Raw genomic sequence first — 23760 nt, forward strand, 5'->3', positions numbered from 1 at the left:
CGAAGCGGCTCCCGCTGGAGGCCACGCGCGGCTGCCGCGCGTGGCCGGAGCTGATCGCTGAGGCCACGCGGGTGCGATAGGTGCACGCAGCGCTGCATACTGGCAGTGGCGAGATTGTGCGAGATTAGTCTTGCAGCGTGCGCAGCGTATGGCGAGGCGTGTGTTAGTTGAGTGCCTTTGTGCGGGAAGCTCATAGGCTAGGTTGTTCCACGAGCGATTCGGAATTGACTGTACCTAGTCGCGCAGTTTATAGCCATGGCAAATCGTGGCTCTTATCGCACGCTCGACCTGGCAACGAAAGTCGAGGTTTTGAAGGAAGTTGAGAAGGGAGGTGCCGCCAAACAAGACATAGCGCGGAAGTACGGGATCAAGCCGAACACGCTAACTACATCAAGAACAAGCGCACAATAATGGCGACAAGTTCAAGACTTCTCGGAAGCGAATGCGCACCGGCGCTTACCCAGAGTTGGAGAAGGCTCTGCTGGTTTGGATTAGGGAGGCCAGGAGCAACAAACTTCCTCTCAGCAGAGACATCGTTGCGATGAAAGCCCGAACGCTTGCAGCAATGTTGGGGATCGATGACTTCGTTTCGTCAGATGGATGGCTGACGCGCTTTAAAGATCGCCGTGACCTGGTTTTCAAGAGCGTGTGTGGTGAAAAGGCGTCCGTTAACCAGGAAACATGCGCCACGTGGAAGGACGGAAAGCTGCGTGAATATCTCGCCGAATACAGACCGGAAGACATCTTCAATGCAGATGAGACTGCACTCTTCTATCGGCTTCTACCAGAGAAGACCCTGACATTCAAGGACGACGACTGTGCTCAGGGCAAACGCAGCAAGGAGAGAGTGTCGGTGCTGATCGCGGCAAACATGACTGGCACGGAACGATGTCGGTTACTTGCGATCGGGAAAGCCGCGAAGCCGAGATGTTTTAAAGGCGTGAAGACGCTGCCTGTGGACTATGAGGCGAGCAAAAAAGCGTGGATGACGGCCGAAATCTTCAAGAGCTGGATTAGCAAATTGGACCGCAAGTTTGCTGCTTCGAACCGCAAGGTGTTGTTCCTTGTCGATCACTGCAGTGCTCACGTGAATGTGCCAGCCTTGAGTGCAATACGCCTCGCATTTTTGCCTGCAAACACAACGGCTGTTTTGCAGCCAACGGACCAAGGCATCATCAAGAATGTTAAAGCCCTGTACAGGCGGCACATCCTCGAGCGCATGATTTTGTGTATGGATAGCTCCACAAAGTACGAGGTGAGCCTGCTTAGTGCCATCCACATGTTGGCGCGAGCATGGGATCGTGTGAAGCAAGAAACGATCGCAAACTGCTGCAGGGCTTGCGGTTTTGTGGCAGCTTCTTCGGAGGATGCCTCTGAAATTTCAGCGGAGGAAGAGTCAACAAGCGAGCTTGACGGCACTGATTTTGGTGATGCTCTCGGGGACGTCAATTTTGAAGATTACGTCGCCGTAGACAAGGCGGTTGAAACGTGCGGTGCGCTGACGGATAGCGAAATTGTAGAGGTTATTCGGCCCCGGGAAGCGACCTAGGAAAGCGACGATGACGTTGAAGGCAAGCCGCAACCTAAGGCTGCCGATGTAGCTGCGGGCCTTGCTCTTGCGGAGCGCTTCTTTGCCGCTGAAGGTAATGCGGAAGAAGCGTTCTGCTACATCTACAGCCTTCAGAACTTGCTTTCAGCAGCGCGATTCGGCTAGAAGAAGCAAAGCAAGATGACCGACTATTTTTCTGGCAGAAATCGAGAAAATACTCGATTTCGCCACAAATAAAGTGCTGTTTTTTGTGTTTTGTGCTTAATTGGAAGTTCGTTTAATTCGAAGTTTCTTGCGGTCCCCGTGAATTTCGTATTAACGGGAGTCGACTGTATAACATCTAAACAAAAACAACCTACTCATGAACAACCAGCATGGCTTTCGGAAAAATCAACTCTTTGAATTAGTAACTGATCTTCATCGTTCACTGCACTCATCTGTACGTCGACACAGTTTTTGTTTGTTTTTTAAGGCATTTGATTGCGTCCCCCATAATTGTTTGATCTTAAAAACCTGTAATCTTGCACTTGACCATAAACAACAAAACAAGAAACCGTCATCAGTCCGTCAAACTACAAAACCATACCTCCAGCCGTGCATGCGTCATATCATGGGTACCACAGGGGCCAATGCTGGGCCCACTTCTATATTTAATTTATATTAATTATATAGCAACTAGTATAAATGCCACAATCCAATTATTTGCAGATGACTGCATAATATATAAAGAAATAACAAGCCCTACCGACATTACTCACCTGCAGTCAAACGAACGGAATGGTGTTCCGTATGGCAAATGCAAATCAAAATAGATAAAACAAAAGATCTTAAGTTTAGCGCGCCATTGAAAACACAGGTCAATACATACGTGATTATCAATACACCCATTGATTCAACTCCGACATTTAAATACCTAGGAATCAAATTTAATTCTTCTTAAACGTGGAACGATCATATAGAACATGTAACTTCAAAAGCATTAAAGAAACTCTGTCTTTTTAAGCGTCGCCTTCACCTCGCTAGCTGTGACACAAGACTATTAGCATATACTTTTCATTCGGCCTTCACTAGAATATGCATCTGTCATTTGGCACCCCCATGATGTCACCTGGATTAACCATCTTGAAGCGGTACAAAACAAGGCAGTACGATTCATCATGCATTCTTAGTCACGATTTCAAAGCATCACCAAACTGCAAGACACCCTCATAATGCAATCACTTGCCATGTGCAGAACATGTGTCCTGTTATCTTTTTTCCAGAACCTGTACCATAGTAATATGTCATTTTCCCACTCACCTATTTCTCCAGCACAGCACATCACATCGCGACTATGTTAGATCATACGCAGAAATTCAAACCCATTTTTTGCTTGCTCCCACTAAAAAATACCGGAATTCACTTCTTGTACTATCAATAGATGAATGGAATCCATCGTTGGATGAGCGGATACCATGGAAAATCACAGATGCTGTACTTGTACCCAAGGTGTTGTACGGTATGAATTACAAGCAGCACACAAAAAGGACAACTCGTCAAACACAGGCATACAGGTATTGACTGATGTTTTCAACTCTACCAAGCTTGAAGACCTCTATTAGAAAGAGTAAACGAACAAGCACCTAGATAGAGTAGAGATGCAGCCTGCTGCACAAATTCTTTGCCTCAAGAGCTCGGAACCTGGTCGCAAGATACCGTATAATGCGGAATATAGGTCGAGACAGAATATAGGTCGACCCCCTTACATTGAAGCAAAGAAGTCAACATAAAAATTATAAGGCACAAAACTTCGTTTTATTTAGTGGTGCCGCCAGACTCGTCACCTGCTCATTCGTCTGAGCTGTCTGAACTCTCGTCTGAAGACGACTGCTTTTCACTGGCTGCGTCCCACAACATGTCATCCTCGGTGCGTCCAGGTAGTTGCTAATGCCATATTTCTTGAATGCCCGCACCACCATATCGTCGGGCAGCGAGCGCCAAGCCTGCGACACCCATGTGGCCACAGTGGCAAGAGGCGGCCTGCGCAGCCGGCCGGTTGGGGTCGTCGGGTTGTCGCCGGCTATCCACTGATTATATTGTTCATGGACATGGGTCTTTAAAGGGCTTGTTGAGCACGATGTCCAGTGGGTGAAGTGTTGAGGTCATGCCTCCCAGAGTGACTGCGAGTTCCGTCCTCCCGTCGCGGACGGTCAAGTGCCCATGAAAGGCATGCAAGACGAGCTTGCTCGGACACCACAGGAGTGCGCCGGGTCGCCGATTCCAGACGGTCTTAATCCAATTGAGCATGAGGGCCTCGTCCATATAGCCCTTTTCATTCACGCGGTCGACAACATCCCGCGGGAAAGCCTCTTTCGGCAGCGTCTTCCTCTTGAATATTATGTATGGGGGCAGCTTTCTGCCATCTGCAGTACACGCGAGCGTCACCGTGAAGCGCGAATGTTCGTTCCCCGTAGAAAGAAGCTTGACTTCTTTTGCGCCGCGTTCGCACACTGTGGTGGGCGACGGCATGTCGAACCACACCGGCGTTTCATCAGCGTTGCCGATCTGTCCCAACATGTAGCCACGCTGCTGCCGGAGACGGATAACATAACGCTGGAATTCGACCAGCGTGTCCTCATATGCCTCTGGCAGCTTCTGGCAGATTGATGTGCGCCGTCGAAGTGCGAATCCCTTGCGTCGCATGAAGCGACGAACCCAATAAATGGAGCCCTTGAATTGTTCCTTGGGCAGTCCGGATTCTTAGGCGATCTCAATAGCTTTGATGCGGATGAGTTCTGCTGTCACTGGCAAAGATCTGGCACGATGCTCGCGGATGAAATTCGCCACCCTGTCGTCTTCTGCGCATTGCAGGCAGAGAGCTTGACTTTCTGCGTTCGCCAGTACTGGACGCTTTTTTCCGACACGCCAAATTGCAGCTGCGCAGACATGTCCCGATGCATTTCAGCATATTTGATGACTTTCTTCTTAAACGCCGCGGTGAACTGACGTCGAGTACTCGTATTCATTTTGTGGGTTATCGGGAAATTCACAACGCCAGGAACGATCACTGCACAAAAAGGGAAGATGGCGTCCGTCCAACTGCGTAGGCCGTGTCGGTCACCAAGGAGGCGATGACGATGCAGCTGCCAAAAGGTCTGTGCTCCTACATGTTGCCAGACGACTATTCATGTTGTGCCAAGGGCCGGTATATAAGTCGAGGGGTGGCCTTTTAGTAACCTTTTTGGAAAAAACCTCGACCTATATTCCGCACTATACGGTACTTGACAGCTTGCATATGAGATGCAAAGATGACTACCCCTCGCTTCAGAAACACAACCTCATGGGCACCTGAACTCGAAACACAATGCACAAACACGAGCAATGTACACACATCATTTCTCCAGAAGCGTCATGGGTAGCGTGAGGATCTCGTTGCGCTGGCACGACGACTTTGAGGCAGCTGACTTCTGAATACTGCATATGTGGTGAGAGTAGCTATATGGGCTTGTTGATAGGTCATCTTGCAATTTGTTATAAGGCAGGCAGAATGACACGAACATACATAGAAGGCACATGAGACAACACACAGCGTTAAACAACTACAGTAAAAGCTTGTTCATTCGGATCTCACGGGACCGGGAAAAATGTTTGAATTGTCCGAATGCCGAATTAACGAATGAACAGGAAAAATAACATTAAAATCAAGTTGGAGTATTTACTGAAGTATTTTGCAATAGTCGTCTGCTTTTTCATGCAGATTCCGGCTGACATCACAATTTTTCTTAACTCTTGCAAGTGGCTAACAGCCCGCAAACTGCCAGAAGTGCTTGGGCAAACGTCCTCGAATACCAAAAGTCCCTCCGTGACTTCTCGTGAGGTGCGACAAGGTCGCGGCTGCACCTCCTCACATGACTCTTCGTCTGAATCATGGTCTTCTCGGGCGCCCCTGACACGATTAACAATTTCTTCATCGGTCGGGAGACCAGTCGTGGCGACACAATCATCAATCACAATGTAGTTCTGAAGGATCACATCTGTGGGGAGGACAGCATTGAAGGTTGGGCAGTCATCATCGCTGGACTCGGCTGACGCCTCGTCGGCTACTGCTGCATGCTCGGGCCTCACGAATACTGCTGTGCCGAAAACAGTTGGCGATGACTTGTGGAGGTGTATTTTTCCATACGTGAGCGATGATGTGCACTGCGCCGAGTAAGTCCACTTCATACAGCTTTCCAACTTCTGAGCATAAGATCATTCGCTGTAGCAGGTGCTTTCGGTACTTCGACTTCACATAGTGAATGATACCCTGGTCCATCGGCTGAAGGGCACATGTAGTGTTGGGCTGCGAAAAAACTACTTTAGCAGTCTTCAGTGTCAGTTAACGAGCTTTTACTGTAGCTGCAAACAGCTGTCCTTTACGTACGCCATGCCTCTTCACACTGAGCTACAGAAACCGCTGTTGTGCACTCCAAAGCAAATTTAAACTTTAAAACGTTTTTGAATTACAGAAGGCACATAATATTTGCCCCCAATAAAGGCAAGTCAACAATCTTATGATGTCTACGTTTTCTTCACTACACTAAATGAATTATGCGGCGCGTGCTACAACACCTGGCAGCAAGCAACCCTTGGTGTCGCACCAGTCGCATTGTTGAAATCGCAGTCATGTGAAATGGGCCCTCTAAAAATCGCATTGTGACATGTCCAACTGGACCAATTTTCGTCATTCCAGTTGTAGCATGTGAAACAGCCTTTACGCATGCTTTGCTCTCCTCCCCTTCTTTCTCTTTGCTTGCGTGGGAAGGCGGCACTCGTGAAGTCACCAGCTTTGTTGCCTCACCCTTGTGCACTTTTACTCGCACCTAAAGCACACATTACGCGGAGTGCTATAGGATCTTGTTGAACTTGGACTTTATACAGAACATGTGACTCCACTTCCGCGGTCGCTCGCATTACGACATGTGCGACTGGACCAATTTTCGTTGTTACAGTCGTAGCATGTGAAACAGCATTTACGCGAGCTTTGCTCCCCTCCTCCTCTTTCTCTTTGCTTGCGTGGGAAGGTGGCACTCGTGAAGTCACCGTCTTTCTTACCTCACCCTTGTGTACTTTCACTCGCACCTAATGCACACAGTACGAGGAGTGCTATAGAATCTTATTGCACTTCGAATTTATACAGAACACGGTGCGACTACTTCCGCGGTCGCTCTTGTGCTCTTGTGGCTTGATTTGAGAGGTGCGTTTGCAAACAGCTGCTTGTAATTCAATCATTTCACAATCTCTGTCCGTGGAAGTTTCCATTTATTGTCTTGGTCTTATTTTGCGACGGCAATGAAAATTTCGTTATATTGAAATTCCATGCAAACACACTTTGTTACATTGAGGTTCTAAATACATGGTGTTCTGTGGCCAAGAGGTTATGAAAAGTTAAATACTTCGTTATGTTGAGAATTTTCTTATATTGAAGTCCATTATATCGAGGTTTAAATGTACCTTACTTTAGCTAATAAAAAATAGGGCAAAAGGCTTTGATTCCACTTTTAACTGACCTGGCTCTAACAGACTGAGCTACAAGAGACCAATTTTTTTGCAAATTTTGTTTAGATGGTCGTTGCGTCAATTTGTATTGTTCAACAGCACTGCACAAATAAGCATGATCAGGCATAGTAACTACTCTACCAGGTAGCTGGTTCTGCAGATTTATAAATGTCAAAAGACATGACTGCTCATACTAGATCATGCACACAACAGAAAGAAAACCTTTTTCAAGAGTTGTCCCTTGTGGCAGATATGAACGGGCAGTAACTAGCAGAAAATTTATTAGAAGTCATTATGCAATACTTCGCGTCTCTGCATGGAGCGCGTAATTAGCCGCACGACAAACTAGCCCTGGAAGTAGTCTGTCTGGTGCAAGTACAACATACATTGCTGTGGTGATGCTTGTATGCGGCAGTGCGCTTCATGTAAATGTTTCTGGCCACTTGCAAAATTTGCAAAACTGCACTTTTCCTTAAGGAACAAATACATTATTGGCAAGCTTCCAGCAATGGCTTGCCGCACAGGGCGCTACTGTCGGAGAATTTTCGTGTAGACTGCGCAAGTGTATCACTGACACCCGCCGCTGTCGGCTCAATGCCGAGCAAGCGCGCAGGGTGCCACTAAGCCCTACCAACTTCGAAGCAGAAGCCATAGCATACAGCACTTCAGAAACAACCTCTCGAACATTTATAAAATGCACGATTTTGAGCACACTTCATTTCTCATCACATCAATTCACACAGAAAAGAAGAAATATTGCTATTCGTGACGTCCAGACTGTTAAGTGCATGATACAGTCATGCCGTCTAGCATGCAGTGCAGCGGTGACCAGACACGGGCTCCGAGTTGAACTTGTCGTGTACTGTGGCTTTCGTTCATGCTTGAAATTTGACAGGGGCCGTTGCTTGTCGCACAAGGTAAAATTGGCTTATACTACTGACTATTGAAGAACAAACTTGCCAGTGTTTTTGTATACACTTGGACCGAGCAGCTGGCACAGCAGCGCTGATCAGGCAGCTCCTAGCAGTTGTGTGTGTCTCGTTAATCTTGCCGTTGTTCGGGTGTATATATGCTCTAGTACAGGGAAACCTCCATTTGTCAGCAACCAGTGTTCGGAAAATGGTGGATAGGAAGACATTACCATGTAAACCTGTTTATCTAGTTGTTTATCTTGATTTCAATGTTCTTATAATTTTTCGATCGCCGATGGGTTAAACAGCGGTATATGTAATGTTTTGCCATTTCACCATGACCCTTACTTTGGATATAACAGGCAACCCTTTTTTGCTGGATTGTCCTGGTCTATTATAATGAGTGTCAGCTGTGTTACTCTAGGGGTAAAGCAAATTCCTGTGGGGAAGTCAACTTGCGATTTCATCGACAAAATCAATGGTGGTAGCACCACCCTCACACGCAATGCGACGTCTTCGCAAAGCAAAGCCCCGTGGTGAAGGCACCCTAATTTGACTGGCACATGCAATGTTTCGGTAATAGTTGTGAGACTTCCTAGACATAGTGAAATGGCTTCCTACATGTAAAGGCAGAAAACTAAATTCAAATTGAAAATTCTGTTATTCTACGTGATGAATGGTGCCACATGTAAATAAACCTGCAAAAACATGCATATATGGGGCTTTGAATGTATTGATTGATCAAATTGATAGTAGAATAAAATGGGTATGGTAAGAAAAGATTTTAAGCCCAAGAAAAATTTATTGGCCCAATTTTATTGATTTTTGGTGCTCAGTGGTATTTTTGCACTAACTGCATTGTGAATGCTTCATGGATTATGCTTTATTGCTTACAACAATATGACAGTGTACATTATAAAGTACACTAGGCCTTTCTGGGAGTATAACATGTTGCAGGTCCTGAAAGGTATGCTATAGTTTAAAACTTCTTAATTAAACTGAAAAGGCTTACTTTGAATGATCAAATTAAACTTTATACAGGCCCGTTTAGCCTTAGTGGCCATTATTCTTTGGGAGGAGTTCAAGTGTACGACATGATTACGTCAGGTGACAGGGATGAGCTTTTGTTGTTGCTTTCCCAGTCACAGCTGGTACTACATAAAGTTGCACAGATGAATACGTGATATTTTGTGACTGATGCAGGTGTACAAGGGTAGTGCATTCAGCCCTTGCTTCAGTGGTGAAACATTCAACATAACAGTTGCCTCTCTTGTGATGGCAGTCGATTTCTTTTATTTTTTGCTTGTGTACTTAAATTTTGGTGCATATTACGGAACCCCAGGTGGTCAAAACTAATCCAGAGTCCCTCGCTGCAGCGTAACTCATTATCAGATTGTGGTTTTGGCCTCTGAACACCAAAGTGCAAGTTAATTTTACAGCGCATAACTACAGTACAGATTTACATAATGTGTTTAACAAATTTCATCACAGTAAATTTAAAATTCTATGTTGATTTTGTATTTATGGGATATAAGCTATCTTAACTGCTAGCTATTTGCACATGGAGGCAACCAGCAACTTGGACTGTGTTCTGATCACATATGATATAGCACAGGGCGGTGTGCTAAGCCCTCTGCTTTTACCCTTGTATATTATTGTTGTTGTTGATGTAGTTAAATGCTGTAACCAAAGCTGGACAAACCTTGCATTGTTTAGTGCTACCTCACCTTCATTTCACGGGCTTGACATTCTTTCAGGGAACCTCACCTTAGAGGGGTCCTCCACCACCCCTCAGGCTTGCCGAAAAGAAACAGTCTGCAGATAGCATACGCTGATGTGAATATGTTAGCTAAATTTTGCAGTCATACGCAGCATGTGCAGCTTGCAAATGGAGCACACAAAGTCACCTTTTTTTCAAACACTCCTTTCAGCAGACGCCTATTCCTCACTCTTTTCCAGCTGCTATATTTCGTCATATAGCAGATTTCCATACACAGCTTTGTCCATCAAAAATCAATCAAAAAGGGTGTTTGGATCAGTACACTTCTTCCTAAATTGACTGTATATTATTAAAGCAGTTTTATGTACAGGCTGAAATAAGTCAACTATTGTCATCCTCACATTCCGCTGCGGCTGCCCACATAGGAATTAACTTTGGCTACTTTTCTTATTGGTGTCATAGCCGTTGGGTCTCGCTAATTTCAATTATTTTTGAAAACTCAATTAGCCTCGAACCACGCGAAACTTGAGGTATGCTTGCAAGCGCGTGCTCAGTCCTGGCTGCTCCTAGCTAGATGCCTTGCCTGTGACTTACCTTGGCCAGATTATTGAAGTTAAGGAGAGGCCCATAACTCCAAATTGTCTTTAACGCCTCAGTGTTGAATGTACTTGTTCATTCCTGGCAGTCGCCAAGCTCACCTTACTCTGTTAAGTTTAGGTTGACTTGCGAGGTGTCCCAGCTTTGGTGTTGTAACCAGTAGAAGATGATACTAAACACAAATAAGCGTTTGCCTTTCATCCTCCACCGTACTTTGTTAACGGTGATGCATTTCATCTGGATATTGGCACCTCTCTGTGTGGTTGTAGTAATTAACATGCTTTCTTTTGTAGATGCAAGCATGCAGTAGAGGACGGTTCGCTTCAAGCTGGCCGGGAAAGCACTGCCCGAGCACTGGGCGAGGTGGAGCTCGTGATCTCTCAGCTTACAGAGGAAACTAGCACACTTGCACAGACTGTGAGTGCACTGAGCTCTGAATTTCATAAACACCATGCAATGCTTCTGAAGTTGGAAGAAGGACAGTCTCATCGGGATGGAATGCTTTCATCCCTCATGACTGAAACCAGGGCAAACCTAGCTTCTCGTATCCTTTTTAAGGCATTATTCAAATCATTTCTTGTTTTTTCTTCTCCTTGTTTTTTAATGTCAAACAAATTGACCAAACAAGTTTAATGGCTTTATGTGCCATATTGCCATCTGAGCCTCTTTCTTCCTTGACTTGTGGTATGTTAGTGGCGAAGCTTGAAGCTACCATTGCTCAGCTGAGTGAGATACAGAGGGCTGGCATTGATAAACAAGCAAACATCGTTGCCCAGAGCTTGGCTGCCATACTTGGCCCTCACTTGGAAAAGTCCATTGCAAATGAATTCAAGAACTCTGTTGTCCCAAGTAAGTGCTAAATTTCATTTTTAGAGCAAATGTCACATACTGCAAGGCTCTTGTTTTTGCAGTGTTTGCATGTCAATAAAAGCAGTGATGGAACAGCTGCGCGAATTGTGCCAAGAAGAGTCCTCTGCGCCATCCTATTCCAAAAAGGCATTTTAGTGGAAAATTGTGTCGAGCCTGCACCGAAAAAAGCATAAGAACAAGGCCCTTGTTCCGTTCATGCTGCCTCGCTGGTAAAACTGAAACTAAAACCAAGTGTGCTATTATCATCATCATCCTGGAAGTCAATGGAACAGCCACAGCTGAGGGTCGTTCCCCTTTCCGCTGTTTTCACCCGTTTTCACTTTTGTTGCATTTCGCTTCAGTGTAGGCTGTGGTGTACTGCCACTCTGGAGTTGCTATTTGTGACGTTTGTGCCGCAGTTGGTTGTTGAAGAAAGGATTGAGACATGCTATAACCTTTTTCTATTGTAGGTAGACGATGAGTGTCCTTCCTGTTTATGTATTGTTCTTCTGTGCAACTTTAGCTCTTCCCTTCACAACAAACACCATGTTATTCCTGCACCAACTTTTTATGACATGCAGCTTGTGCTTATGGCTGGTTAACTGGTTATCGGCAATGAAGGAAAACATTAAGTTGTAAAGAAACCAAGGACTCAACCTTGCCAGTTCTTATAACTTTCTGTGCAAGCACAGCCGAAATACAAAAGTACATGCTTCGAAATTTGTGAAGTCATGCTGGTGTACGCTAAGGAGAAACACTGAAGCAGTTTTGAGGGAATACCCCTTGAAACTGCCCAGTTTTTTGCACAGGCTGCACTGACAAGAGTGTCTCCTTACATCACGAAGATCCGAGGCAGTGTCCACGTGGTATCGCAAACCTTACACATGCATTCGTGAGCCTGGTGCAGTGGCAACGCCTCCTGCAGTGGCCACAACCAACACAATGGCCCTGTCAGTTAAAGCTGGGTGCGCACCGCATTGACCATTCTCTTCGCATGCGACATTCCGCATGCGACACGGGTTAAGCTTGTTAGTCTGCTGCTGCTTCTATCAGAAGGCTCCATGCCCTTCTCACCATCTCTACCTTTGTCCAATCTTTTGGGAAGACAATCATGGTGTGGTGGCTATCATTGCACCGCCCACATGTCAGTGATATCACATGACCAGAACTACAAATTTTCGTGATGTGTTGACATGTCGTCAACAGCCTGCAGCCACACTGTATTCGGTATGTGTTTTGAATTCTCCTCTTTAAAAGATTATATAATTCAGGTTTTGTAGCACATTCAAGGCATTTGCACCTCATACCACCTCTAAGAGCCGACAAAGGCAAAAGGTCTAAACAAAAATTTATAGTACTCATTCAAACTGTTTCAGGAGGCATGGACCTTTTCTCGCTCTCTGCATGAACCTTCCCATTTTTGAGTTCAGTGTTTTTCAGTCATAGCTGAATTTATGATGTCTATTATATTTTAGGCTTTTTATTGCAAGGAAAGAAAGTTCATACAAGTTGCAAGGTTGTACAGTAAAACCTCGTTAAACCGTACTTGCTTAAACAGTAGTTTTGTTTTAAAAGTAGTAAAGTCAAATCTCCGACTCAGCAGCCATTGAACATAATGTATTTTGTATTCACATAAACCGCACCAGCTTATTGCGTACGTTTTGGTTAACACGTAGTGTTTCCACTTTTCGTCGCGCAAGCACGACTGTGCGTCGTCTCCATTGGGCGGCCCGGCAGAACAAGCCTCAGAGATCAGAACAACGGCCTCCAAGCGCCCTGTGCATTTGCGCCTGAAGCCACATCAATATCAACATCATTTCGGCGCCGTACCATAGAGAATTGTGGCGGCGTGCAAACAAGGACTCGCATCATGCCGAAACTCAGATAAAAAAATGCCAGGTGCCCAGCATAAAAGAAAAATTGGACATCGTTCGTGCTATCGAACGTAAGACGAAGTCGGCACTGGCATGCAACAGGGGTCTACTGTTGACTACGGTGTGTGGTATTTGGAATGCGAAAAAGTTGCTCGGCAGCGCTGCTGCGACCACGAAAAGATGCCGGCTATGATGTTTTACTTTTTGTCATCGTTGCCTCTGTTGGTGCCAAAGTGTCAACTAGCGATAGTGATGAGGACGACGCAAAACGCGACAGCACGGGCGATTCAGGCCCGACAGTGGCAGAAGCTGCGCGTTAAATCAGCCTCATGAGTGCAATCGTCGCAACGAGAACAGCACCTCACAATGAAAAAGACGCCCCACGACTTCTGCAGCACTACCGCCCGCGTGCACAGAGAACATGCAACGCCAACAAGAAATCTGCCATGCGGGTGTTTACCGAGAAGAGGGTGCTGGCTGAAAAGCTGGCCCGCAGCTTGGTAAGTTTGAGACGGAAGTCAGGCAAGTGGGTGACCTCATGCTATCTTGGTTAAACGGTACTGCCGTTCAGTACATACTTTTTCCGAGCTCCAGCAAACTACGGTTTAACGAGGTTTCACTGTACTTTTATTTATTTTATAGTGTCATATAATTGGTCAAGGTGATGGTGCCAAAATCTGTGACATCGAAGGAAGCTGATGGGGGACCATTCTGGTGGCATTCTCCTGCATCTTGCATTTTTTCTGGCATAACAAACGTGTGCTAATTATAAAACTGGCCTCTGTGCATAGGTACTACAAATTGCAAGCCATTACATCTTGGATACCTGTTTTAATGTTAGCAGCTTTGCCATAAAGAAAAGGTGCAGCAAGTGTGTATATATATATATATATATATATATATATATATATATATATATATTTTTTTTTTTTTTTTGTTAACACATTTTCCAAATGTTTCATTGTTTATCCCCCCCATCCCCCCCTTTTTTTTCCAGCTGTGGTGAAGGTTATTGACACTACAAGGTGTGAAATTTCCAGGAGGCTCGAGACAACTGAAGCTGTAATCAGAGATACCATTATCAAAGCAATCAAAAGCAAGGTTGGTGTTTATGTGTGTTGAGTGAGGAAACAAATCTTTGTAGTGGAAGTATTCTACAAACATTGAATTTTGCGTGCTGACAACATAACCAGCATTTTTAAATTTTCTGCAAGGTTCGCGGCTTCACTACTGCAGCTAAATGCTTCAAATTTTTAAAAGTGCACCAAAATTAGTTTTTTGTAGATTAGGTGTTGTTAGATATCTGCATTTATAGACCTAGCATTGCAGGATAGTTTGTGGGTGATATGGCATCTTTTTCAACCACTAAAGAAATTTGACATCAAAAAATATGGTTGCTGTAAAAAGGGACTAACATTGCTGAAGATTTATAGTGAAGTACTATACGACATGTATCAATGCACATTAAGGTTGCAAGGCTAGGCTCATCAACTGAGGCCTTTTTCCTACTGCACTGTTTCCTATATTTTGGTGCCAGCAGTTATAAGCATGAAGCTGGGTTTTCTGTGTCCATCCATCCTTTCTGTTCCATCATTCTGTGGTCAGTCCGCCTGCTCGTCCTAAGCTTCACACCCTTGCCATTCAGCGAACAAAGGCATCCCTTAGCCCTTCACCACTGTTGTAGGTTGAACTTGTGCTCCTGTACAGTTAAGAGTTAGACACTTCGACCACTGATTTATCACGGAGCTTTTGCGCTTGGCAATTAGTAAAGGGTTTTGTGCACCATGCAGACTTTAACATTCTTTGCATGCATTTAAGGAATTAGCAGCAGGCGATGCATTAATATAAAAAGACAGCATCATGTACGTGTGTGAGAAGATGGTTGTGATTACAGTAGAAGCCTGCATTTGTTGTAGTAAATGAATGCAGAGCCTATGTAATCACTCAAGACTACAGATTATTTTTTTTTGCACTCAATGTCAACCGCGCCCAATTGAAGTATTTATGTAGGCCTCCCTATCACTTAGTCTAGCATTTTTCCAACTCTCCTTTTTGGGATGAGGCTCAACATCCTGTTAATTGTTTACATTGACTGCTTGCTCTTATGGAACACATGTACAGTAGCCGACCGATTTTTCGGACCTGGAGGGTACCGAAAAATAGAATACAAGGACAGTCCGAAAAATCCGTGAGTCGCAAAACTGAACATTATTCCAGCTAAACTGGACTGAAAAAGTCACGGATGGTCTCTTGTTTTGAATTCCTGTTTTTTGTAACGACGACTGCTTGCATCTGTCTAAGCGTCATGTTCTTGTCATACACACTAGACAACAATATTAGAGCATTAACAATGTCTTGCGTTAATGCTTGTGGGTGGCCAGAGGTGTCGTCGTTGGGGTCCGAGTCATTTTGCAGCATTGTGGTCACCTGGTGCACAATCTCGTCGTCCATAAGCTCCGCGCTGTGGGGGTTCTCCTCCGTGCTCTTGGGACAAAGGAACGACAACACAGTAGTGCAAACAGTCACAAGGGCATTTATTGCACCTTTCATAGATCAATGCCTGCTAGCCGAGTTGCTATCCACAAAACATGCCGATGGGCGCGCGACAAATCTAGATGTCCGACTCACCGCGACCGAATAGCGAGCGAATATGTTCGCCCCATGCTGGATCCCAACGCCTGGTTGTTCGCGTGTACTGTCACGCGAACCGTGGCGCGTTCGAAGGCAGCCACGCAAAGCGGTCTCGCAGAAGCATGGGTCGGCGCACGGGACGTCCACGCTGTTTGCCGATCTCCCGGGAAAGAGACAGCCTGTTCTCCCCTGCGCCCCCAAGTAACCCTGCCTTGAGGCGGCGTTAGCAGCGCAACACTCACGCCATCTCTCGCACTGCGCCCCAACCACATCGACCGCCGCGGGCATCACGCAGGCCACACGGCGAAGCCGGATTACAGGAGACGCGCCATGCGGGATAAACATATCAGGGGACGCGCGAGAGTCGCGCATCCCCACAGCGCACAGCTCTATGTTGTCGATCACAGGAAACTCTCGAAAAGTAACAGCAGCGGGAAGGTCCATCCCACTGCTGTGCAAGTCGGCAATCAGCTGCTCGCCAGTGTCGATGTCTTCAGCGGTCCATTCCACTGCTGCGCAATTCGGCAATCAGCTGCTCGCCGGTGTCGATGTCTTCAGTGGTGCCGTTTGCCTCTTCGGTCACGGGCTCTTCAGAGTTGCAAAATCCAACATGCCTAAAACAATTTGCAATTGTCGATAGCGATGATCAGTGTTGCAGGAGGCCACCCGAACCATTTGGCTTCGGTATTTATCTTGTTAACATTTTATGCAGTTTATTGAAACATGCAGAATTCGTAAACAAACCTGGAAACAAAGAGCCTCTTTTTGTGTGTTTTCATATATCGTCTTTCGCACAATACTTGGCATGCAGGCATCCGCTAGCATGCCAAGTGCCGAGAACAGGTTAACAGTACGTCTTCCCGTTGTCAAAGCACATGAGTGTGCATTAAGGTAAACGGGCCCGGTAGTTCACCTTGAGGTTTTTAATGACCCGTTGGTCCATCGGCTTGAGCACCCTCGTATTCAGCGTAAAGAATTCAAGACTTATAGCTTGCAGGTTGTTTACGGCGCCGTGTGCGCCGCAGTTGTCTACGAATGTTACTACTTGCCTCTTCTGGCGCTCAAAGAGCCGGGCTAAACTGCGGACGTAATCTTTGAACAAGCTTTCTGTAATCCAGGCCTTTGTATTGCTGCTGTGCCACACAGGCAGGTTCTTCGCACCCTTAAAGGGCCCCTTACCAGGCCCCATAGCAAATTTTGGTTGTACACAGAAAGTTATGTGTCCTCTAGAAGGCGTTCTGCCCCCCAAATTTTCAAATGGCTCAATAATAGCCCAGATAGAAATATTTCAGTGCTGTGAACCCATGATTTCAGCTTGCGGGCTCCACCGTCAAGCTAGATGCTCTCTCCACTCGCTCTGTCTAGCCTTCACAAGCGAAATTCCTTCCCTGCGTTCACCCATACTGGACCTCGAGGATCGCGTGACGCATACGTCACAGGCCCCGCCTTCATTTTCTTTTTCTGCTCGCTTTTTTTTTCGGCACTACTCACTTTCACCAACGGCATCTTGCACAAGCTGTTGTCTCATTTGCGCAGCACACAATTTTGCGTGCTGTACACAAGGAAACGTGACTAGCGGTATAATTCAGTACTACACAAATACTGACGCAGAACAGGCGGATCACAGAGCATGATCATGCGTTGGAACACTGTAGAAAATGGCAGTTTCGGTACCTGCGCACGTGACCGCACGACCGTGGGATCAAACAGACGAAGCAGAAGTACATCTCTCTTGCTTCGGTGCGAAGTAAAACGAAAAACACGCAGACATTCCGTTTGTGTGTTTTATTATTTCTCTAAACTTCAATTTGTCAATTCAAGCAACCGATCGCACAGATAACAGATGTTGTCTTGAATAATTCTCGAAGTCGCATGTCACCACGAGTGACGTCACACTGTGGGCATGACTACGTCACTGTCTGGCTTGGAGCGCAGCGGCTGCGAGGAGAAGGAAAAATGGCATTCGGTTTGAAATTTCAACTCTCCGTGGCGCATAGCGATGTAATACTTCGCAGACACGATCGTTATCGAGCAATGTATGTTCTGCGCTTGTCAGGTCAAAATAGCCAGACATGACGAGGGGCCCTTTAAAGCAACGCGGGCTTTTAGCCTTCTCTATCACTAGAAGGGGCAGCTTCTCGGTGCCAACTGCATTTGCGATGACCATGACAGTTACCCTCTCCTTTCTATGCTTTCCACCAGTGCAGGCCTCATTAGTAAAGGAAAATGAACGGTCCAGCAGCATTTTGAAGAATAGGCCTGTCTTGTCACAATTAAAAATGTATGCAGGAGCATACTCTTGTAGCACAGCCTTCAACTTACGCGGCCGGTAATTCGTGACAGTAGATTGATCCACGGCACCACTCTCCCCGCAAACGTTTTTGAAAGAGACTTCGTGTCTTTTCTTAAACCTACGGATCCACCCATCGGTGAACTTGAAGTCCCGAATGCCTATTTTTAAAGCGAGCATCTCGGCTTTCCGCTTAAAGGGACACTAAAGTGAAAATGATTTCTTCTGCATCAGCAAATTACCGTTCTACAACACCAAAAACACCACTCTTACAACGATAAGACGTTTGGTAAGCCAGAAGAAGCGCAAGAACGAAATACGGGTGGCGACGCCTACTTGGGTTCCCGCACCTGGGGGCTGTGACGTCGTGGATTTTGATGGCGTCTTCTAGGGCCTACTAATTATATATCGCGGTACGGATTGACTACATTGTGTTCTAAAGGAATAAATATTAAACATGGTAAGTTTCGGGAACCTTTATTCAGCCAAAGCGGCACAAATGCGAAAACATTCTTTGGAATCCCTGACGTCACGCTGACGTACCGGCAATGGGGTTTCGGCGCGAAATTCAAATACTGATACTTGGACCTTCATTTTCTCATCTAATAATCAAACAATCTTTTTTAAATGACTGCCTGCAGGGTTCTCAAACAATGCTCCATTAGTCTAAATTTATTTATTGTTTCTCTTTAGTGTCCCTTTAAGCATGTTGTTGCTTAAGCTTCAGATGTTGTCCTTTCCGGTCATTTCTTGTCGTTTTGCAGTGCGACTGGTCGACTGTAGACAAGATCTTTTCTTTGTTTTTGACGTAATCAGACAAGGTCTGTTTGGAGATACCGAACTCCTTTGCGACGTCGACTTGGGTCCGTCCTTGCTCGATAAGCCTGTCGATGGTGGCCTTCTTGTCCAGCGTCATGGTCGAATATTTTCTGCGCTTCTTCGACGTAATAGGTGGAAGCAGGTGAAGAGCAGGGGTCATGGCGTCGAAAACATGTCGGCGTTGCACTGAATGAACAGAATGAACAGCCGCAACACACTGAAATAGCAATGATATGTTGTACAGTGGCTCGTGATGGCAGGCAGTGATTTCAGTTACACTGTACTGAGTAAAAGCCGGCGGATCACTGCTGGACGAAAACTTGCACGACACCACCTACGACACCGAGGCAAAACTGATGATGATGGTTATTGTGAGCATCACCTGGCGTCCATAGGTAGTGCGCAAGACTGGCCACACATGACCGGTGTCCGCCTCTCAAAATCGTTTCTGCCACAGGCTACAGTTCAAAAGCATGGCCTTTAAGATTGGCATTTCTTACAACAGGTGCCACTGTTGCCGTGTGGATTTGGACGCTTCCTATACTTGCTAGTCAAATTACTATACCGATCCAAGCCATTTCACGTCCAATCCGAAGCTAGTCAAGTGGCTCAAGATTCAAAATGATGTCCTCCCTGACTCATAGCGCTGGTCTGTCGTGGCAAATTTTGTCCGGAAAATTGAACTTATGGCTTTATGTTGTCTGAAAAATCAGTCGCGAAAATGCATTAGCTCTATGGGAACCCTGATAGTGCATTTATGAAGTCTGAAATATCCATCAAGTCCGAATTTTTCGAAGTCGGAAAATTTGGACGGCTACTGTATCTGCCATGGTGAACAAACGTGCTTGCAGCTGTATGTAATGACCTGTAACATCATTTGATGTCACTGGCACGTACACACATAGCTGGAGCAACTGGTAACATTCACAGAAAGCACACTCTTGAAAGGCAGGGTCATCCTTGTATGCTGTCTTGGTAGTCTCTCTATGTGTTAAGATTTTTAAATGAAATAACTACAGGGATTTGCATGTGAAATGTCAGAATGTCAGTCAAATGCTGCCCTTGCTGGAAAAGAGAAAAAGAAATCGTAATCACTGTAAAGGGAAAGGTCTCATTCTATGAAGCGAGGAAAAGGCTAGGGCACTTACCTCAAGTGGGCTATGGCAGTGACATGGGGGGGGGGGGGGGGGCAGGGGGCAGCGCCACACCAGTTTCAGGAGACTACAAGGTCCACATCCGGTATTCGTGCACAAACTCCATCCGCCCCCTTGGTGGCTGCAGCCAGTGCTGCTCCATCATCTTCGAAGACGGGGGAGGCAGACCATAATGCCTCAGGGCCCAAAGTTGAACCGAACTCCACGGCCCGAAACGCACGTCTTGGCAGCTGGCTCTCGATCATCCAGCGCCTCGAAAAAGGCAATGGAGGTCGACCCAAAAACACCGGCGTCATTGATGCCAAAAGATCTGCGCTCCTTGGAGCGTGTGAAGGACAAACTTCTTAAGTGCGCCGAAAAAAAGCACAGGTAACCTGAACGGTTACCGCCCTTAATGAGAGTAATCAATCTTTCAATACAGTCGAACCTCAATATATCAAACAGCGCGGTGATCGGAAAATAGTTTGATATAGCCAGAATTCTATATACAGTCGAACCCAGTTGTATCGAACTCACAAAAAAATGCCTATCAGTTTGATATCGAGCATAATTCGATATATATAAGCCTGTTAAATAATTGGATGTCATAAAAGAACATGCCATTTATAAAATCACTTTATTGATGAAACTTGCTTAGTTTCGCATGAAATAGTCCTGCATTTTCTTCTGCTTGGGCAATTTCGCTGCCTGCGACGCATGCACTTCTCCACATTGTCTAAGGAGTCACAGCAGCTGAGGCTGCAAGCTTCCACATTTGCGCAGAAGGACCAGACTATTGCAAGCGCACCAATCACTTCGAAGGATGTGGGCAAAGGACCATTGTTGCTTTCCTCATTGTGCCCACTTTCACTTGTGCTCGGTACGATGTTGCCAATGTAGTATTCGTTTTTGGGCCCTCCCGTGGTCGCGACGCCATCTGCACTCCCAAACTCGTCGACCATTGATTCGTCAACAGCTTCCGGAAATTCTGACAGCTCGCTCCGAAATTCGGCAACGCCGGCAACGGCTTCGTTGATTCATCAGAATTTACAGTCATCACCGAGAACACGGAGGCTGGCACGGCTGAAGCAATTTCGGATGAACCACTCGTACACGGCCGTGCGTACGCGTCACACGCCACGGGCACCGGCTTGCGAGTTTGGCCGCTGTAGCCCTAATCTCCCCCTTATTCTTCAAGATCGTGCTGAGAGTGCTCCTCGGAATCTTGCACGCTGACGGGACATCAGACTTCTCACCGCGTTCAACACAATTTATGATTTCGAGCTTCACAACAAAAGGCAAATTCTGCCGCTTCATCATGGCAACACTGTATGAGAAGGCCCACAAGGCGCACACACAATGAACCAGAAAAGCTGCGAGACAACTCGCACTTTTGCTATCTTGCATGACGAATGCACAAGAGCCTCTGATTGGCTGTCTGAGCAAGCGCTGCAGGCGGGCCAGGATCATTTTTTGCAGTGGGGTGTCGACGGCTAATCTGAGGCAGTGCGTTCACAGTAGGGAGAGCGGTTAAATGGAGCTGCGCTGCCAGGTTTCCCCTCCACCGTGACGGAAAGCCAAGTTCTGGGGGCACTTTTCCGCCACTTGACGTTCGAAATATCAAGAGTTGCTGCTATTTTTGTTCGATGTAAGCATTATTTTTTATATATACCGTATTTACCCGCATGATTGGCGCACCCCTAATGTTTAGCCTGCTTTACACACAAAAAAAATTTACCCGCATATTTCGTGCTCCCCCATCCCCCGCGAGCCGCCGCGCGAGCACGGAGAGGCTTTGGACGGTCGCACCTTTTGCCACGCAGGCGAGCGCAGTCATACACAAGACGGGCTGTGAGTGTGAAGTCCCTTCTCCGGAAGCCCCCGAACACTCGAACCTGTTCACGGATTACGGGAACTGCTCGAGCGTTTGCCTCCCTCTATCTCCCCTTCTCTCCCGCCATGAGAATGCATGCATGCGACACGGCACGGACTATTTTCTGCATTGGAGGTGTGCGAGGGCCAGTCGCGCCAACTTTTCCCATCGTTGCCCCTCGTTCTCAGCGTCTGCGCTGTAGCGCATCTTTGGTTGATTTCAGAAGTCTAACGCAATAGTGGGCGAGAAAGGCGTCTCATCCATTCCTATAAAGACAACCGGCTGTGAAAAGCAACACTGCATGGTTATGTTTGCTGTGACAGCTGATGGGCGAAAATTACCGCCGTTCATGCTCTTAGAGTGGAAAACATTGCCCAAATTGAAGGTTGAATGCTGTATTCACATCCGCACCCAAGAAAAAGGCTGGATGAATGAAGAACTGATGAACGACTGGCTCGACACTGTCTGGGGTAAGCGACCAGGGGCCTTGCTGCGACTGCCATCGCTGTTTGTGCTCGACAGTTTAAAAGGCCATCTCTTGAACAGGGTAAAGGAGAAGTTGCGGGACATGAGGACCAACCCTCACCGGATGTTTTTACCGATTTTAAATGGGAAGTACTGGAGGCTTCATATGGCAGTGATCATTTACCTGCCATAATCAGCCCGATATCAACGCTACCCATTATGTCTCGTAAACCGTGCCGTTCGAAATTAGAAATGGCAGACTGGTCTATGCTCGCAGAAAGTGCCAGGCTGGAAGAGCTCATTTTGACAGACCTAAGCATTGGTGAAATTAATGAAAAATTTACTAAGGGTGTAATTGCTGCAGCTTAAAAGGCTATTCCTTAATCTTATGGCATTGTTCTAAAAAAAGCTGAATCCTTGGTGGACACATGAATGTATCGAAGCAAAAAACAGCAAACTAAGGCCTGGGGAACCTTGCGCAGATACCCAGCACATAGCAACTTCCTGAATTTCAAACAAGCTACAAGAACAAGCGAATATACTTGGGAAGCATTTCTACATCTCTAGCTCGGCGAACTATTCAAACATGTTTTAAGATGCAAACTGTCAGCAGAAAAGGAGAAATTACCAATTGCTTGTATGCCAAAGGAAGAATGCAACGGTCCATTCACTTTACTGGAGCTTAACAGGGTACTTTGTGTTGACAAAAAAACTGCAGTAGGTCCTGACCTGATCCATTATTCTATACTTGCAGACTTGTCCCAAGCATCCGTAGGTGCTCTGCTTAAATTTTTCAATAAAGTATTTGAATCTGGAATCATGGCAAAAGATTGGAAAAACGCATTAGTTGTGCCTTTTTTTTAACCCTTTTAGGGTCATTGACATAAATATGCGGTGCCGCGAAAAAGTCCAAAATGGTTGATGCCGTTTATTTATGGCACCGTCTGTATGTTTAAAAAGCACACCAATTTCCTAACTCTTTCTTTTCTGGCATGTGCTGCCACTATGTCAGAATGCATGGAATTTTTTTCATGCGCTCCCCTGTCTCTGTTTTCGTTGCATGGTTTGTTTTAGAGCTAGTTTGCTTTGGCGCGTCTATATACTACCGCTGGCGCATCGGTGCGTGGACGGGTGACGGTTTGGGTTTTGTTGCGTGGGCGATTTCGGCTTCTTGCGCTCGCAAAACTGATGGCTATCTCGTTTTTAATCACTCAAAGGGCGACCGCCTGTTTCTAGCTTGTTTAGGGGTGCGCTAGGAAGGATGCCACCGCGCATGCTTTTCCTTCTTTCTTTCTTTCTTTCTTTTCTTTCTTTTCTTTCTTTTTTTTTTTTTTGAGACTTGCGAAAACTAATCGCCTCTGGTTGGCGATAAGATGAAGATTAGCTGAAGCTTGTCACACGTTTTGCTTTTTTGACGGGCACAAAACCACACGCTATTGATGTAAATATTAGTGTAGGAGCAGGAACATTTGACACATGAAAAGTATTATCATGTGCACATTTTCTAAGCATTGAACTATGTGTATAGAAAT

The 23760-nt window shown here is 46.0% G+C and overlaps 1 protein-coding gene across 7 annotated transcripts in view; it reads left to right on the plus strand.

Annotated features, from left to right (window-relative positions):
• Nucleotides 1–23760, plus strand: part of Ge-1 (Enhancer of mRNA-decapping protein 4 homolog Ge-1) — a 233969-nt gene that overhangs the window by 182272 nt on the left and 27937 nt on the right. For all 7 annotated transcript variants that reach the window (XM_075701139.1, XM_075701157.1, XM_075701106.1 and 4 more), the window contains 3 exons: nucleotides 10588–10838; nucleotides 10988–11143; nucleotides 14015–14118. In XM_075701139.1, coding sequence (XP_075557254.1) covers nucleotides 10588–10838; nucleotides 10988–11143; nucleotides 14015–14118 — 511 coding nt within the window. The remainder of the gene's footprint in view (nucleotides 1–10587; nucleotides 10839–10987; nucleotides 11144–14014; nucleotides 14119–23760) is intronic.

Source organism: Dermacentor variabilis, chromosome 1 (assembly GCF_050947875.1).
Source record: "Dermacentor variabilis isolate Ectoservices chromosome 1, ASM5094787v1, whole genome shotgun sequence".
Classification (NCBI taxonomy): domain Eukaryota; kingdom Metazoa; phylum Arthropoda; class Arachnida; order Ixodida; family Ixodidae; genus Dermacentor; species Dermacentor variabilis.